This window comes from Ranitomeya imitator, chromosome 8 (assembly GCF_032444005.1).
Source record: "Ranitomeya imitator isolate aRanImi1 chromosome 8, aRanImi1.pri, whole genome shotgun sequence".
Classification (NCBI taxonomy): Eukaryota; Metazoa; Chordata; class Amphibia; order Anura; family Dendrobatidae; genus Ranitomeya; species Ranitomeya imitator.
Window position 1 is genome coordinate 65,715,197 of NC_091289.1, and position 16,807 is coordinate 65,732,003.

The following is a 16,807-nucleotide window of genomic DNA, read 5'->3' on the forward strand; positions in this document are numbered from 1 at the left end:
CAGTACGGAGACCCGATTTCCCGCCGAATAATCTCGGAAATACTCGGTGCTCGCCAAGTACACCAAGCATAGTGATACTCGTGCGAGTACCGAGTAGTGGCGAGCACGTTCGCTCATCACTAGTGAACAGTTCTTCGGAGTGTCCAAGTGTGGGATCACTTATCTCTTGGCACTCGGCATTGTGGGAGGAAGGAGGATCAGGGTGAGGTTTATGTGGTCCAGAATCATGGCTACTGAGACTGGACCATGTGGTAGACAGGGATGTGCTGGCAAAGTGACTGGAAGCATTATCTGCTACATATTCAACAACCTTTTCAGACTGGTCTAGCTTCAAGAGTTTTGTTCCGCGCTCCCCTGCAAAGTGGGATATGAAGCTATATGGTCATGATGTGTGTGTTTGCTGTGCTCCAGCGGCAGGCACAATTTCACCTTGCCCACGGCCTCGGCCTCTGTGCTCACCATAAACATCACTTCCACTTCCCAGTCCCTTACCATGTGCCTTGCCCATTTTAAATTACGTCTGATATATCCCTGTTGAGAATACGTTGCAGACAGTATTACAATGCCAGGAAAATTTGCCCACTAAAGATGGACATATAAGACATCAGTCTCAATATAGCAATACTATTTGTAACCCAATAATTTTTGGGGGGTTCTGTAGCACAATAAATGCCATATAAAATTTCACAACTGCAAAAAAATGCAGTATTGCAATGCCAGAAAAATGTGCACACCTCAAATGGATGTATAAGACTGTAGTATCAATATGTAAATGCTATTTCTAACCAAACAATTTGTTAGAGGGGGATTTGAGGCCCAGTTCTAGCGCAATAAATATATGAAATGTCACTGCTGGAAAAAATTGCAGTATTACAATGGCAGAAAAATGTGCCCACTTTAGATGGACGTATAGGACTGTAGTATTAATATAGCACTGTGTTTTTTTTAACAAACTGTTTGTTTTTTTTGCAGTTGGGCTTTGAGGCCTAACTGGAGTACGATAAATGCTGTATAAAATGTCACACTCTAAAAAAATGCTGTATTACAAGGCCAGGCAAATTTACACACCTGAGATGGACATATGAGACTGCAGTATAAATATAGCAATGTAAGTAAGTCCGGAAATGCAGTAACACTGTCTGCCGCCTCTGCACATGTGGACTGCATCCTGCCGACTACGCCAAATGTAAGCAGGTCGGAAATGCAGTAACACAAGGATTGCAGAACAATGCTGTATAACAAAGTTATTTCATTTTTTAACAGAGGGATAAAAATGGTCTCCTCGCATGGAGTTAATAAACAGTAAACAGCAATCAAGGGCAGTAAATAGCGCAAACAGTCTGATAGTTAAACAGCACTTATCGTAGTCTTCTGCAACCACTGGAATGTCTTCTCCGGACCAAAGTGAGTCCCTCTCTCCTGGGCCTCTGTAGTCACTATATGGATATGGAGCACCCCATGGGGCTGTGGGGTACTCTGTTCCGGGTCCAGTGATACTTAAAGGGGTGGTCACAGTGGCAGTGACCTGGTCCGTGGCTCTGGGTGTCCAGTTAAAGGGGATGTGAATGAAATTGGAAAATAAAGTCTATTAAGGAAATGTTCGTGATGCCAAATGTGGTACTCAGCAATGGAGATGTTAGCCGACGCTGCTGTGCAGTCCTCTGGGGCAGATGATAATGTAGCTGAGTTGTTAAAGCTCTCAAAAGGTAGAGCTTGGTCCCCAGGGCAGTTAGTGGTGTGGGTGGCAATGTTGCTAGTGGCAGGTAGTGGTGCAGAGTAGGTGATGCCGGAAAGAAATGGAAGGACACAGCCTGTTGTAGTTTTCACAGTTTTACTTACATTTCGGGCCCCCAGCCGAGGTAATGTGTCCTCCGGGTGTGAAGTCCAGGACACTCTCCGGCAAGTTGGGCACCTGTTCAGAACTCCTCTTTTGTATGCCTCTCCTGGCTGTCTTTCTGTGCTGTCTGCCTCTTCTCCTGCCCTGCGCTTGCCACCCAGTGTCCCAAGCCAGTTAACGTGAGTCTTGTCGGGTGACATACTCTCTATTCCCTGGACCCTCTGTGTTCGCCTTTTTGGTGAATAGGTGCAAGTTTGGCTGCTGCACCTACAGTCACAGCAGCCTCCGGATTTCTAGCTGGAGCCTGAAGCTGTCCCACTAGTTCAGTGTTCGGTCCCCTACTGCGGCCTGGTTCCTCCACTTCTGGATACGGGTCCCATGGGTGGCCTCCACACTTCCCATTTCCCTGGAACCCTTTCTAGCTTCCTGGGAGCTTCTTGCTTTTCTTCTCCCTTCAGCCTGTCAGGAGTTGCAGACCCTCATGACTGCTCAGTTCCACTTTCTTTCTCCAACTCTGTGTGTCCTAGCTCCCCCCTCTTTCCTACTTTCCTACACCCACACCCTCTACCTATTAACCCTCTCCAGCCTGGGATGAGGCCATCCTCCCTTAGGGTACGCCCAGGTGCCCACACAGGAGAAGCGTTGCGAGTGAAATTCTTCACGAACTTTTGGTAGTACCCCGTGAGCCCCAGAAAGGCCCGAATGTCTTTCACTGTCTTCAGGGTGGGCCAGTCCTGCACCTCCGCTCTCTTCTCAAGTGCAGGTCACACTCCCTTAGCGGATACAATATGCCCGAGGTACTCGATTTGCTTATGGAAAAGGTGACATTTTTGGTGGTTCACTTTCAGGCCGTGCTTCTGTAGTTGACTCAATACTTGCTCCAGCCGCTGGAGGTGCTCTTCAAAGGTGGCAGCATAGACAATGATATCATCCAGGGAGATAAGTGTTGCTTCAAAGTTCAGATCCTCCAAGCATCATTTCATCAATCGCTGAAAAGTCCCAGGGGCATTCGTCAGGCCGAGGGCATCTGATTAAATTAAAAAAAATCACATGGGCAGTATGAACGCTGTCTTTGGCCAATCATGTTCAGCCATGGGCACCTGCCAGTATCCGCATGTTCAGCCATGGGCACCTGCCAGTATCCGCTGGCCAGATCCAGAGACAAGAAATATATTGCCTTTCCCAAGGCAGATAATGACTCCTCGATTTGGGGTAAGGGATAAGAGTCCTGCACTGTACAGCCATTCAGTCATTGGTAGTAGACAAAAAAACACAGGGTTCCATCTTTTTTCTGGACTAAAACAATAGGAGCTGCCCACACACTCTGACTATGACCGTATGACTCCACTCTGCAGCATGTGAAACAGCATCTCCTTTACCTCTTTGAACATCTGAGGTGGTACCTGCCGATATCTCTTCCAGATTGGGGCAAAACGTCCTGTAGGGATTTCATGGGCTATAGCCGTGGTGCACTCAAAGTCATCTTCATGACGAGCGAAGACCTCCTGGTAGCATTCCACTACAGATTTCACCTGTTGCAGCTGTTGAGGGGAGAGTCCCATCAGATTGGCTCGCATCTGTTCCAGAATTCGATGGCCCTCTTTCAGGCCTCCAGGCGGATGTTCCAGTGTCATCATGACATCATGGGTCCAGAGGTCCCTTGCATGGCTGCTAATTATACGGCCTCCGGTTGAATCAGCTCTTTTGGCATTCCCAGCACCCGAGCCACTTCACTTTTTGGCGAGAGGGTGAGGTCTTCTTCCCCTAGACTGATGCCATTATGAACTGTGGCTTATGTCCGAGCGACGAGGAGTCCTGAGGGTATCTGATCCACCACGGTTGATTCGCTCTGCATTTCCACTCCTTCAAGAGGCATACACGGCCACACTGGAAATGTGAGCACGATCTGACCAGGTTTAGCTGCTGCAGGAACTGTCACCTTTCCTAGAACCTTCCCTTTGCTTGACTTTTCCTGGGACTGGGCAACCCAATTGTTGAAACACCTTCCTCTGTGTGGTGCATGGGCTCCATTGGTCTAGAAAAGCATCTTGCGGCTCGCTGATCAAGAGGGTTCCAAGTTCCTTTAGCACGTTCATTCCCCGGGTCACTGCAGGACCATTGCCAGTATCTCCGGCAACTAGCATGACTCCCTTCCAGCCCACATTTTTGCCAAACACTGTAATCTGCAACCAGACCATCCCAGTAACTGGGATGGGCAACTGATTGGCTGCCGTGAGCTTGATTACTGGGCCCCATTCTGACCGAGTCACCTCAGGAAAATGACATCTGAAATACGCTTCCGGCATGGTGGTCACCTGCGATCCAGTATTGAACAGACAGCAAATGACTCATCTATTCATCTCAGCCCATACGAGGGGACTCATAGAAACTAAACTTCCGGGAATCCCTTCTCTCCTCCTTGGCCTCTCAGGCTTCTTGCGGCGTCCCCCAACCATGGAGCCCTCTAGTTTAACGGCTGCCGAGCTATTGGCTGCCCCATCTCGCACACCCGAGGGTGTCCCCGCACTTGAAACAAGTCGGATACCTCTCTGTGCGGGGTTGTCCCATTCCTCGGTGCCATTAAACTAACAAGCGGGGCTCATGGTCACTCCTGTCTCTAGGCACATTTGCAGCTGCAGTGGGGGCTTCTCTTAGGCTGCACAACTCTTCTCGCATGTCCCGTTTTTCCTTACGGATCTTTAGGGCTCACTCCTGTTCCGCCACGGGCGAGGCGGGTATCCCATTCCCCCAGACTATCCCTGCCAAGGCTGCTGTCCCCGACTCTCGCTCTCTTTTGCGCACTTCTGCCCCAGCTTCTAAGAAGGTCATATGCGCCTGAGCACGCAGGCGCTCCCACAAATCTTGCTTAAGTGACATGTCTCTGAGGCCCGCCACGAACTGATCCCTCAATATCACATCAGAGGGCCCCACTCCTATTACCCCCACATCATCCCGTCGGGCGAAAAGCACGTGTATCTCCTTTAATGCATTAATATATTGAGTCACTGACTCCCCCTCCTTCTGGACACGGCTGAACAAACGCATCTGCAATTCTCTGACATTGGTGAGATTTCCATGCATCTCTTCCAGAATCTGGAACACCTTGGTCAGCATGTCCCATTCATGAAGGGGGCAAAACATCTAGCCTCACTGTCCAGGACCATCAGAGCAATCTCTGTCTGCATAGCAGGGGTTATGGGAAGCATCCTAAACATACCTTTAACCCGCTCAGTCCAGTCACACAGCATAATATTACTCCCCGTGAATTTAGGGAGATTGCTCAGCATGGCCCCCAGTGGCAAGCTGGACTTCGGGGCACCCACGACAGTTTGGTCTGCCGTCTCTGCGCACGTGGACGGCATCCTGCTGACTACGCCAAATATAAGCAGGTCCAGAAATGCAGTAACACAGGGTTTGCAGAACCATTCTGTATAACAAAGTTATTTTTAACAGAGGGGTAAAAATAGTCTTGCAGGGAATCAATAAACAGTAAGCAGGAATGAAGGGCAGTAAATAGTTGACGCAAACAGTCTGATACTCACTCCACGACACAGACAGTGCCACTGCTTTCTACAATGCCACTCTTGAATCAGCTATTGACACAGTTTCCCCTCTCATCCATGGCAGAGTGCAACGTATCAATAGACAACCTTGGCACAATAACAACACTAAAAAGCTCCGGCAAGTGTCCAGGGTTGCGGAGCGGCGTTGGAAGAAAACACACTTGCAAGACAACTTCACTGCATTCAAACAGGCAACACTCGCTTTTAAATCTGCTGTCACCTCTGCTAAACAGGTCTACTTCACAACCCTCATATCTTCCCTATCCTACAACCCCAAACAGTTATTCAAAACCTTTAACTCCCTCCTCCGCCCCCACTGCCCCTTCCAACCTCCCTCATCTCTGCTGAGGACTTTGCCACACACTTTAAAAATAAGATCGACCAGACAAGGCAAGTCTTCATTGTTCAACCACCACAACTCCTTTGTATACCAGACCAATGCCCAAACCCCATAACCTCCATATCCAACATCACTGAAGGGGAACTTAATTGTCTCCTCTCCAAATCGCACCTCACCACATGTGCGCTCGACCCCATCCCATCCCACCTCCTCCCCAACCTCACCACCACACTTATCCCATCCCTAACCCACCTCTTCAACCTATCACTATCTTCTGGCACCTTCCCTTCTGCTTTCAAACATGCCACAATCACGCCTATCCTTAAAAAGCCAACCCTCGATCCAACTGCTATGTCCAGCTATCGCCCAATATCACTGCTCCCATTCGCTTCCAAACTCCTGGAGCAGCACGTTCACTCTGAACTTTCCCCCCACCTCTCATCTAACTTGCTCTTTGACAATCTACAATCTGGTTTCCGCCCCAATCACTCAACTGAGACAGCCCTGACCAAAATCACTAATGACCAAATTACCGCGAAATCTAATGGACAATACTCTGTACTTCTCCTTCTAGACCTGTCCTCTGCTTTCGACACAGTTGACCACTGCCTCTTACTACAGATCCTCTCCTCCTTTGGCATCAAAGACCTCGCCCTATCCTGGATCTTCTTGTACCTTTCCAACTGCACATTCAGTGTCTCCCACTCCCACACTACCTCCTCATCCCACCCTCTCTCTGTTGGAGTCCCCCAAGGCTCTGTTCTAGGACCGCTACTCTTCTCAATCTGTACACTTGGTTTCTGCTGTCCAGAATCCCAGAGTGCCTATCAGCCATATCCTCCTTCTTCTCCTCTCGCTTCCTCAAACTCAATGTGGACAAATCTAAACTCATCATCTTTCCTCCATCCCATAGATCTTCCTTACCTGACCTATCTATCGCAATCAATGACATCATGCTTTCCCCCGTACCGGAAGTCCGCTGCCTCGGAGTAACCTTCGACTCTGCCCTCTCCTTCAAACCGCACATCCAAGCTCTTTCCACCTCCTGTCGCCTCCAGCTCAAAAATAAAAATATCTCCAGAATCCGTACTTTCCTCAACCGTCAATCTACTGAAATGCTTGTGCACGCCCTCATCATCTCCCGCCTTGACTACTGCAACATCCAGTCATGGTGTCCCAGTATTTGTTCCTTGTATGTGGTATTATTTGGCCACTATGTGGTGGCAATATGTAGTCCAGTCATGGTGTGCAAGTATTTGTCCCTTGTATGTGGTATTATTCTGTCACTATGTGTGGTGGTAATATGTAGTCCAGTCATGGTGTGGTGGTAGTTCTCCCTTGTGTGTTGAATTATTTGGTCGTTTTATGCTGGTAATATGTGTTCTGGTCATGGTGTGGCAGTATTTCTCACTTGTATGTGGTAAAATTGGTATAGTGGATTGTGTTGTGTATGGCGGTCAATTGCTCTCTCTGATATTAATTAGCAGAAGATTCTGTATTTCCATTAGTCATTAAAAACTTGGACCAAAAAGCACATACAGGGATTCTCAGCTGAAATCAACTAATCTCCTCTACACAGGATAAGTGATAACTAATTGACTGGTGGGGGTCAGACTGCTGGGATCGACAGAATGTGGAGCTTTTTTATATCCCCATTACGCTGGAGCAGCATGTTTGACTTGACCACTGATCCGTTCATTCCCTCAGTGGCTGTGAGTGCTCTGCTTGTTTTTTTCTGGAAGCCCCAAAGAGAATCAATGGAGCTGCGGTCAGCCATTCCACCTGCCGCTCCTTTTTAAAATCAGGATAAAAGTGTACTGTGAGGGAAAAAACTTTCTTATTCTTCCGATCAGTGCGGTTTCCAATGGTCGGACACAAATGATTAATAAGTTATCACCTATCCTTTGGAGCCCAGGGCCGTCGCAAACCGTCAGCCAGACGTACCGACGGACAGTGTGATTGATTAGCACAGCGGGGGCAGCGGATGCAGTTTAACAACGCATCCGCTACCCCATTGTAATGTCCGGGGAGGAGGGGGCGGAGTTCCGGCCGCGCATGCACGGTTGGAAATGGCGGACTCGACGCACAAAAAAAGTTACATGTAACTTTTTTTGTGCCGACTGCGCGCCAAAACACGTCGCAATGCGTCGGTAATACAAGTGTATGGAGAAAAAATGCATCCTGCAGGCACATTTGCAGGATGCGTTTTTTCACCAAAACGACGTATTGCGACGTCCGTCACATGACGTTAGTGTGAAAGTAGCCTAATATAAACTACCATAATTATACATCCCAGTTATGGTGGTGCACAGTAGATGTTTAGGAGCCGCCTGTGTTTTACAATTGATGCTCTGCTATAACAGACATAATGGCTAACAGGTGCTTGCATACAGCTGTTGGACTCCTACAGTCAATTCCTCCTGTGGGCCCTCGACACCCCAATCCAACACTGACTATACCCCTAATGAAGCCCCAACTATGATACTCCTTTATGTCCCCATAGAACAGTATTCTCCAGCTACATTCCTCAAGAGCCACCAACAGGTCATGTTTTCAGGATTTCACAGGTGATGGAATTATTGCATGTGAAGGTGATGCAATTATCACCTGGGCAATACTAAGGAAATCCTGAAAACATGACCTGTTGGTGGCTCTTGACGACCGAAGTTGGGGGACACTGCCATAGAGTATAATGCCCCCAAAATGGCCCCTGTACACAGTATGAAGTCCCACAGTACCAGTCCAACACAATATTTTACTCCCACAATGACCCCTCTCCACAATATGAAGTCATTGTCACACCCCATAGAATAATGTCCCCACAGTCCTCACACATGGCATGATGCTCTTCACAGCCCACCCCACACAGTATGATACTGTTAGGGCTGGCAGAACCCACCAAATAAATATGAGGATAATAATAAGGTACGTTTGCAGCCCGGGGTCCACTGTGCAGAGATGTTAACTGCTGCTCGGTAATGGCAGACACAAAATGGCGGTATCGCACTGGACACACATGGGTTAACCATCACCTGGTGTGTATTTGCGATGAGCTCTGTTACTTCACAGAGCCGCAGTACCACAGAGCACAAATACCGTACCCTGTTAGCTGTCACAGGGCATCACTGAATTAGCGCTAGTGTTCGGTCACAAGACGCAACCCCAAGGATGTGTGTAAGATTCTCTCTAGACCCACTAAGCGCACAGCGTTGCACCTGTGATGCCTGGACAACTCCTGACTAATGATTCAGCATACAGAGTGCACGCAGCATCGCACTGGCGAATGCCACTATCTAACCCTGTCTAGGGAATCAAGACCACTGATTGCGCATGGCGCCGCACTGGTCGACACCACTAATAGACACTGGTATAGTGCTCAGTGCCGGCAATGCACTACTTTGTGCTGTACTTGCTCCAATCATCCTGACTAAGACGCAACAGGAGGGAAGGCGATAATTTGGAGCTTGCACCAGTTACATACATGCATCCACACACACCACAATTATGGATATACTAGAGCACGGCCATGTGATCCTTTTATAGTCACAGCCTTCTGGGACCTTGCCAAAGGACCATTCTGAGCTGTTTGAGGACCTGGGTGTCATGGTTTACTGGGCTCTCAGGTCAGGTAGTTGCAGGGTTAACTCTGATTGCCTCTTTCTGGGTCCTGGGAGGCTTTTTATAGCCTCACTGTGAGGTCAATCCTTCGTTTATACTCAGACCCTTGGCTGAGTGTGTCTCACCCTGGTGTGCCTCTGCCACTAATAGACGCTGGTATCGTTCTCAGTGCTGGCAATGCACTACTTGGTGCTGTACTTGCTCCAATCACCCTGACTAAGACGTAACAGGAGGGAAGGGGCTAATTAGGAGCTTGCACCAGTTACATACATGCATCCACACACACCACAATTATGGATATACTAGAGCACGGCCGTGCGGCCGTTAGATCCTTTTATTCACAGCCTTCTGGGATCTTGCCAAAGGACCAATCTGAGCTGCTTGAGGACCTGGGTGTCATGGTTTACTGGGCTTTCGGGTCAGGTAGTTGCAGGGTTAACTCTGATGGCCTCTTTCTGGGTCCTGGGAGGCTTTTTGTAGCCTCAGTGTGAGGTCAATCCTTCGTTTATACTTGGACCCTTGGCTGAGTGTTTCTGACCCTGGTGTGCCTCTGCTTTGTGCATTTACTATTGTTTGTCTATTTGGTTTCTGATCTGGTTCCCTCCCTGTTGTGATTCCTGCCTGCCCTTTCTGTGCCGTCTATTGCCTGTTCTGGTTTTCTGATCTCTTGCTACATCCTGACTATTCCTCTGACTGCCCCTGTGTACTGCACCGACCTCTCTGTGTATGACCTTGGCTTGTGTGACGCTAAGCTCCGCCCACCCCCCTGACACGCGTTCACGTGACCGCAGGTCCTGTCTGCCTGCTCTTGAGAATGGCTAGCCCCTGCAGTACCGCTGCTACCGCTCTCATTCACAGCTCCTCGGTGCCACAGGCTGTTCCTGGCACCAGACGTCCAGGCTAGCCTTATGCGTTGTTGCCAGTGAGTGCCCGTCAGGTAGCTGGTCCTGACACTGGGCATGTGACCTCTGACCACCAATGAGAGGTCGTCTCCCGGGCCTGCTCAGAAGGCTGAAAGCAGGACTTAGTCCCAGGAACATCTGCTCGCCACTGACTAATGCTGGTTGCTATAGCTGGACCTGGGCAGGCAGCAGCAACTAAGCACACAGCATTAGCCTGAGCAAGACGCTGGGACCAATGTCTCTACTGAGCAGGGTCTTCTGTGGCTGAGGAAGAATGGGAGACCGCACAGGAAATGGCTTGAGATTCACCCTGTGCAGCGACGGGAACTCGACACTTAACAGGTACCCTCAAATCTTCCCCCATTCAGTATGATACAGTTGGAGCACACATCACACTGTACAATGCTCCCAACCCCTCCTACACAGTATGATGGCCCTGCAGCTGCTACAATATGATCCCCCACTGGCACCCACACACAGTATTTTCCCACACAACTCCTCTACACAGTATGCTACCCAACAATCCCCCAAACAATATGATGACCTTTACATCTTTTAAACTGCAGGTTATGGGATTAAACTGTATTGGCATTGTGTTGATGCTGACTCAGTTCAAATTTGTGGTCGCAGGAGATCAGGGTCACCAGGCAAGAAGTTCAGGGCCGAAGACCGTAATCTTTGACTCTAGTGACACATGATCTCTTGTGGCACTTAGTTTATTATACCTAGATAAGACATATAAATTGGATATCCCTTTCTATCCAATCAATTTGATTAAGATGCAATGTGTACTAGTATTCAAAAGATCTTTTTCTCTTGTAGGTCGGAGGGCTTGCTTGGGAGAACAACTTGCCAGAATGGAACTATTCCTGTTTTTTACCACCTTTTTGCAACAACTTACTTTTGAGATTCCAAATGACCAACCTCGCCCAAGAGAAGATCCTTTCTTTGCGCTTACATTAAGTCCTCAGCCCTACAATATTCATGTTACAGCTAGGGTGTAGCTTTCAAATAAAAAAATCTGAAGTATTTTACATCATATACCTATTTATTTCCATGTAGATGGGAAATGAAATTTAATGAGTATAATGTTAGTAGAGATGAGATAATCAATTTGATGCAAATCATTTTTTTTTAGAAAATTTACTTTACCCATCAAAATTCAAACGTTTTATAATTCAGTTTGTGTGAATGGCCAAACAAATGTCTTCCAGCATTTTACACAAAGTACAAGATTGCTTATACCAGAGAAGCCTCACAAGACCCCGTGTAGGCTTACCGATAAAGGTTGCAACTATCACATCACATTGTATATCACAGTTGCTTCACTGCAACAAATGCTCAGCAGTGAGAGCCTCCCACTTCCAGAGACTTTCCATTCACAACCCTGACTTCCCATCCATGGACGAGGAGAGGAAACTCTGCATCCTACTGGGAGAAGAGGAATCAACAGTGGAGAACGCTGCCCAATACGTCAGCATTAGGGTTGAGCGAAACGGGTCGTTCATTTTCAAAAGTCGCCGACTTTTGGCAAAGTCGGGTTTCATGAAACCCGATCCGACCCCTGTGCGGGGTCGGCCATGCGGTACGCGACTTTCGCGCCAAAGTCGCGTTTCAATGACGCGAAAAGCGCCATTTCTCAGCCAATGAAGGTAAACGCAGAGTGTGGGCAGCATGATGACATAGGTCCTGGTCCCCACCATCTTAGAGAAGGGCATTGCAGTGATTGGCTTGCTGTCTGCGGCGTCACAGGGGCTATAAAGGGGCGTTCCCGCCGACCGCCATGTTACTGCTGCTGATCTGAGCTTAGGGAGAGGTTGCTGCCGCTTCGTCAGAAGCAGGGATAGCGTTAGGCAGGGTCCATTAACCACCAAACCGCTTGTGCTGTAGCGATTTCCACTGCCCAACACCACCTTCGGTGTGCAGGGACAGTGGAAGCTACATTTTTTTTTTTTCCTCAGCGCTGTAGCTCATTGGGCTGCCCTAGAAGGCTCCCTGATAGCTGCATTGCTGTGTGTACGCCGCTGTGCAAACCAACTGCTTTTTTCAAAGCACAAATCCTCTTGTTCCTTCCTTTCTGCACAGCTATCTTTTTTGTTTGTCCACACTTTTTATTTAATTTGTGCATCAGTCCACTCCTTATTGCTGCCTGCCATACCTGGCTGAGATTACTGCAGGGAGATAGTAATTGTTGGACACTCCCTGGTTTTTTTTTTTTTTTTGTGGGAGATTAAGATTGACATTTCTGCTAGAGTGCCATCCCTGTGTGTGCCATCTCTCACTCAGTGGGCCATAGAAAGCCTATTTATTTTTTTGCTTGATTTGGGTTCTAAATTCTACCTGAAAAAATCAATAAATCAATCAGTGGGAGATTAATATTGGCCTCTGGGCTTGTGTGCCAGTCCTGAGCGTGCCATCTCTCTCACAAATAGTGGGCCATAGAAAGCCTATTTATTTTTTTGGTTGATTTGGGTTCTAAATTCTACCTGAAAACATCAATAAATCAATCAGTGGGAGATAAATATTGCCCTTTCTGCTTGTATGCCAGTCTTGACTCCTGGGTGTGCCATCTCTCTCTCTCTCTCCAATTGTGGGCCATAGAAAGCCTATTATTTTTTTAGCTTGATTTGGGTTCCAAAATCTACCTGAAAAAATCACTACATCAATCATTGGGAGAACAATATTGGCCTCTGGGCTTGTGTGCCACTCCTGACTCCTGTGTGCGTCATCTCTCACTCCGTGGGCCATAGAAAGCCTATTTTTTCTTTTATTTGTTTTCTAAATTCTCCCTGAAAAAATCATTTTATTTTATTTGGTTTCTAAATTCTTCCTGAAAAAATCATTTTATTCTATTATTTTTTTTTCCTAAAGTCTCCCTGAAAAAAAAAAAAAAAATCCAATCAGTGGGAGATTAATATTGCCCTTTCTGCTTGTGTGCCAGTCTTGACTCCTGGGTGTGCCATCTCTCTCCAATTGTGGGTCATAGAAAGCCTATTATTTTTTTAGCTTGATTTGGGTTCCAAAATCTACCTGAAAAAATCACTACATCAATCAGTGTGAGATAAATATTGGCCTCTGGGCTTGTGTGCCACTCCTGACTCCTGTGTGCGTCATCTCTCACTCAGTGGGCCATAGAAAGCCTTTTTTTGTTTTATTTGTTTTCTAAATTCTCCCTGAAAAAATCATTTTATTTGGTTTCTAAATTCTTCCTGAAAAAATCATTTTATTCTATTTTTTTTTTTTCCTAAAGTCTCCCTGAAAAAAAAAAAAAATCAAATCAGTGGGAGATTAATATTGCCCTTTCTGCTTGTGTGCCAGTCTTGACTCCTGGGTGTGCCATCTCTCTCTCTCTCTCCAATTGTGGGCCATAGAAAGCCTATTTTTTTTTTAGCTTGATTTGGGTTCCAAAATCTACCTGAAAAAATCACTACATCAATCAGTGGGAGATAAATATTGGCCTCTGGGCTTGCGTGCCACTCCTGACTCCTGTGTGCGTCATCTCTCACTCAGTGGGCCATAGAAAGCCTTTTTTTGTTTTATTTGTTTTCTAAATTCTCCCTGAAAAAATCATTTTATTTTATTTGGTTTCTAAATTCTTCCTGAAAAAATCATTTTATTCTATTATTTTTTTTTCCTAAAGTCTCCCTGAAAAAAAAAAAAAATCAAATCAGTGGGAGATTAATATTGCCCTTTCTGCTTGTGTGCCAGTCTTGACTCCTGGGTGTGCCATCTCTCTCTCTCTATCCAATTGTGGGCCATAGAAAGCCTATTATTTTTTTAGCTTGATTTGGGTTCCAAAATCTACCTGAAAAAATCACTACATCAATCAGTGGGAGATAAATATTGGCCTCTGGGCTTGTGTGCCACTCCTGACTCCTGTGTGCGTCATCTCTCACTCAGTGGGCCATAGAAAGCCTTTTTTTGTTTTATTTGTTTTCTAAATTCTCCCTGAAAAAATCATTTTATTTTATTTGGTTTCTAAATTCTTCCTGAAAAAATCATTTTATTCTATTATTTTTTTTTCCTAACGTCTCCCTGAAAAAAAAAAAAAAATCAAATCAGTGGGAGATTAATATTTACATTTGTGCTTCAGTGACAGTCCTGCGTGTGTGGCATCTCTCTCATTTGTTGCCACCAACAACAGAGTGTGTAACATTGTGCCTGATTTTCGTTGTGGTCTCACTCACCTGTAAAGGGGTAGCTAAATCATACTGAAGTTATAGCTCACCGTGTAAGTTGTGTGACAGCAACAAATACCGTTAGTTTGGTTACGTTTTTAAAACAATGAGGAAGTCTGGTGGAAGAGGTCGTGGCCGGGGGCGTTCATTGTCAGCTGGTAATGAGGGTAGTGGTAGTGGTGGAGCATCAGCTGGTCGTGGGAAAAAAAATATTGCACCTAAGTCTGGAGCTGTGGAGCCAGGTTCGTCGTCTGGCTACACAAGGCCTCGAACGCTCCCTTTTCTGGGAGTAGGAAAACCGCTTTTAAAGCCGGAGCAGCAAGAGCAAGTTTTGGCTTATCTTGCTGACTCAGCCTCTAGCTCTTTAGCCTCCTCTCGTGAAACTGGTAAATGTCAAAGCAGCGCGTCGTTAGTGGATGTTCACGGTCAGGGACAAGTCGCTTCCTTGTCCTCTTCAGCAAAAACAACAGAGAAGAATGCAGCAGGCGACACAACGGGTTACTCCATGGAGCTCTTTACACATACCGTCACTGGCTTAGAAAGTGAAGCAGTTAACAGTCCATGCCCATTACAAGTTGAATCTGACATGGAGTGCACTGATGCACAGCCACAGCCAGACTACTATGCTGGTCCTTTGACTCAGACCACAACATTGCCCTCGCAGGGTAATGATCAAGAATCAGACCCTTATGAGACTATGTTGCCCCATCACGAACGCTATACCACCGACCGACACGGTGACACAGACGAAGTTGCACACGAGCTACAAGAAGAGGTAATAGATGACCCAGTTCTTGACCCCGATTGGCAGCCATTGGGGGAACAGGGTGCAGGCGGCAGCAGTTCTGAAGCGGAGGAAAAGGGGCCGCAGCAGGCATCAACATCGCAACAGGTTCCATCTGCCGGGCCCGTATCTTGCCCAAAACGCGTGGCAAAGCCAAAACCTGTTGGAGGACAGCGTGGCCATCCGGTTAAAGCTCAGTCTGCAATGCCTGAAAAGGTATCCGATGCTAGAAAGAGTGCAGTCTGGCATTTTTTTAAACAACATCCAATTGATCAGCGCAAAGTCATCTGTCAAAAATGTTCAACTACCTTAAGCAGAGGTCAGAATCTGAAAAGTCTCAATACAAGTTGCATGCATAGACATTTAACCACCATGCATTTGCAAGCCTGAACTAACTACCAAACGTCCCTTAAGGTTGTAGCACCCTCGGCCAATGAAGCTAGTCAGCAACGCAACATCCCTTCCGGCAGTGTAGGGCCACCATTTTCTGCACCACCTGCAGTATCTGTGCAGGTTTCTTTGCCAGGCCAAAGCAGTCAGGGTCAGGGAATCACCAGTTTCGTAGTAGGAAACACTGCATCTAGGGCACTGGCGGCAACAATACCATCTCCCACCGTCTCTCAGTCTGCCATGTCCACCGGCACCCCCGCTAGTTCCACGATCTCCAGCTCTCCAGTCCAGCTCACCCTACATGAGACTATGGTTAGAAAAAGGAAGTACTTAGCCTCGCATCTGCGTACACAGGGTTTGAACGCCCACATAGCTAGACTAATCTCGTTAGAGATGATGCCCTACCAGTTAGTTGAAAGCGAAGCTTTCAAAGCCCTGATGGACTACGCTGTACCACGCTACGAGCTACCCAGTCGACACTTTTTTTCCAGAAAAGCCATCCCAGCCCTCCACCAGCATGTTAAAGAGCGCATCGTCCATGCACTCAGGCAATCTGTGAGCACAAAGGTGCACCTGACAACAGATGCATGGACCAGTAGGCATGGCCAGGGACGTTACGTGTCCATCACGGCACACTGGGTGAATGTTGTGGATGCAGGGTCCACAGGGGACAGCAAGTTTGGGACAGTTCTGCCTAGCCCACGGTCTAGGAAACAATTGGCTGTAGCCGTTCGCACCCCCTCCTCCTCCTCTTCGTCCTCCTGCAGAAGCGAGAGCTCGTCCACAGACCGCAGTCGCGCAACCACTCCATCCGCAGCTGCCACTGTTGCACACCAGGTCTCCCATTATGGGGCAGCTCCTGGCAAACGTCAGCAGGCTGTATTGGCTATGAAGTGTTTGGGCGACAGACACACCGCGGAAGTTCTGTCCGAGTTCTTGCAGAAAGAAACGCAGTCGTGGCTGGGCACTGTAGATCTTGAGGCAGGCAAGGTAGTGAGTGATAACGGAAGGAATTTCATGGCTGCCATCTCCCTTTCCCAACTGAAACACATTCCTTGCCTGGCTCACACCTTAAACCTGGTGGTGCAGTGCTTCCTGAAAGTTATCCGGGGTTATCCGACCTGCTCCTCAAAGTGCGCGGACTTTGCTCACATATCCGCCGTTCGCCCGTACACTACAGCCGTATGCAGACCTA

At 47.5% G+C, this 16,807-nt stretch overlaps 1 protein-coding gene across 1 annotated transcript in view; it reads left to right on the forward strand.

Annotated features, from left to right (window-relative positions):
* Positions 1-11,725, forward strand: part of LOC138647786 (cytochrome P450 2D14-like) — a 270,386-nt gene extending 258,661 nt beyond the window's left edge. The window contains exon 9 of the mRNA XM_069737044.1: positions 11,083-11,725. Within this exon, the coding sequence (XP_069593145.1) occupies positions 11,083-11,264 (182 nt within the window). The 3' untranslated portion in view covers positions 11,265-11,725. The remainder of the gene's footprint in view (positions 1-11,082) is intronic.
* Positions 11,726-16,807: the final 5,082 nt, after the last annotated feature.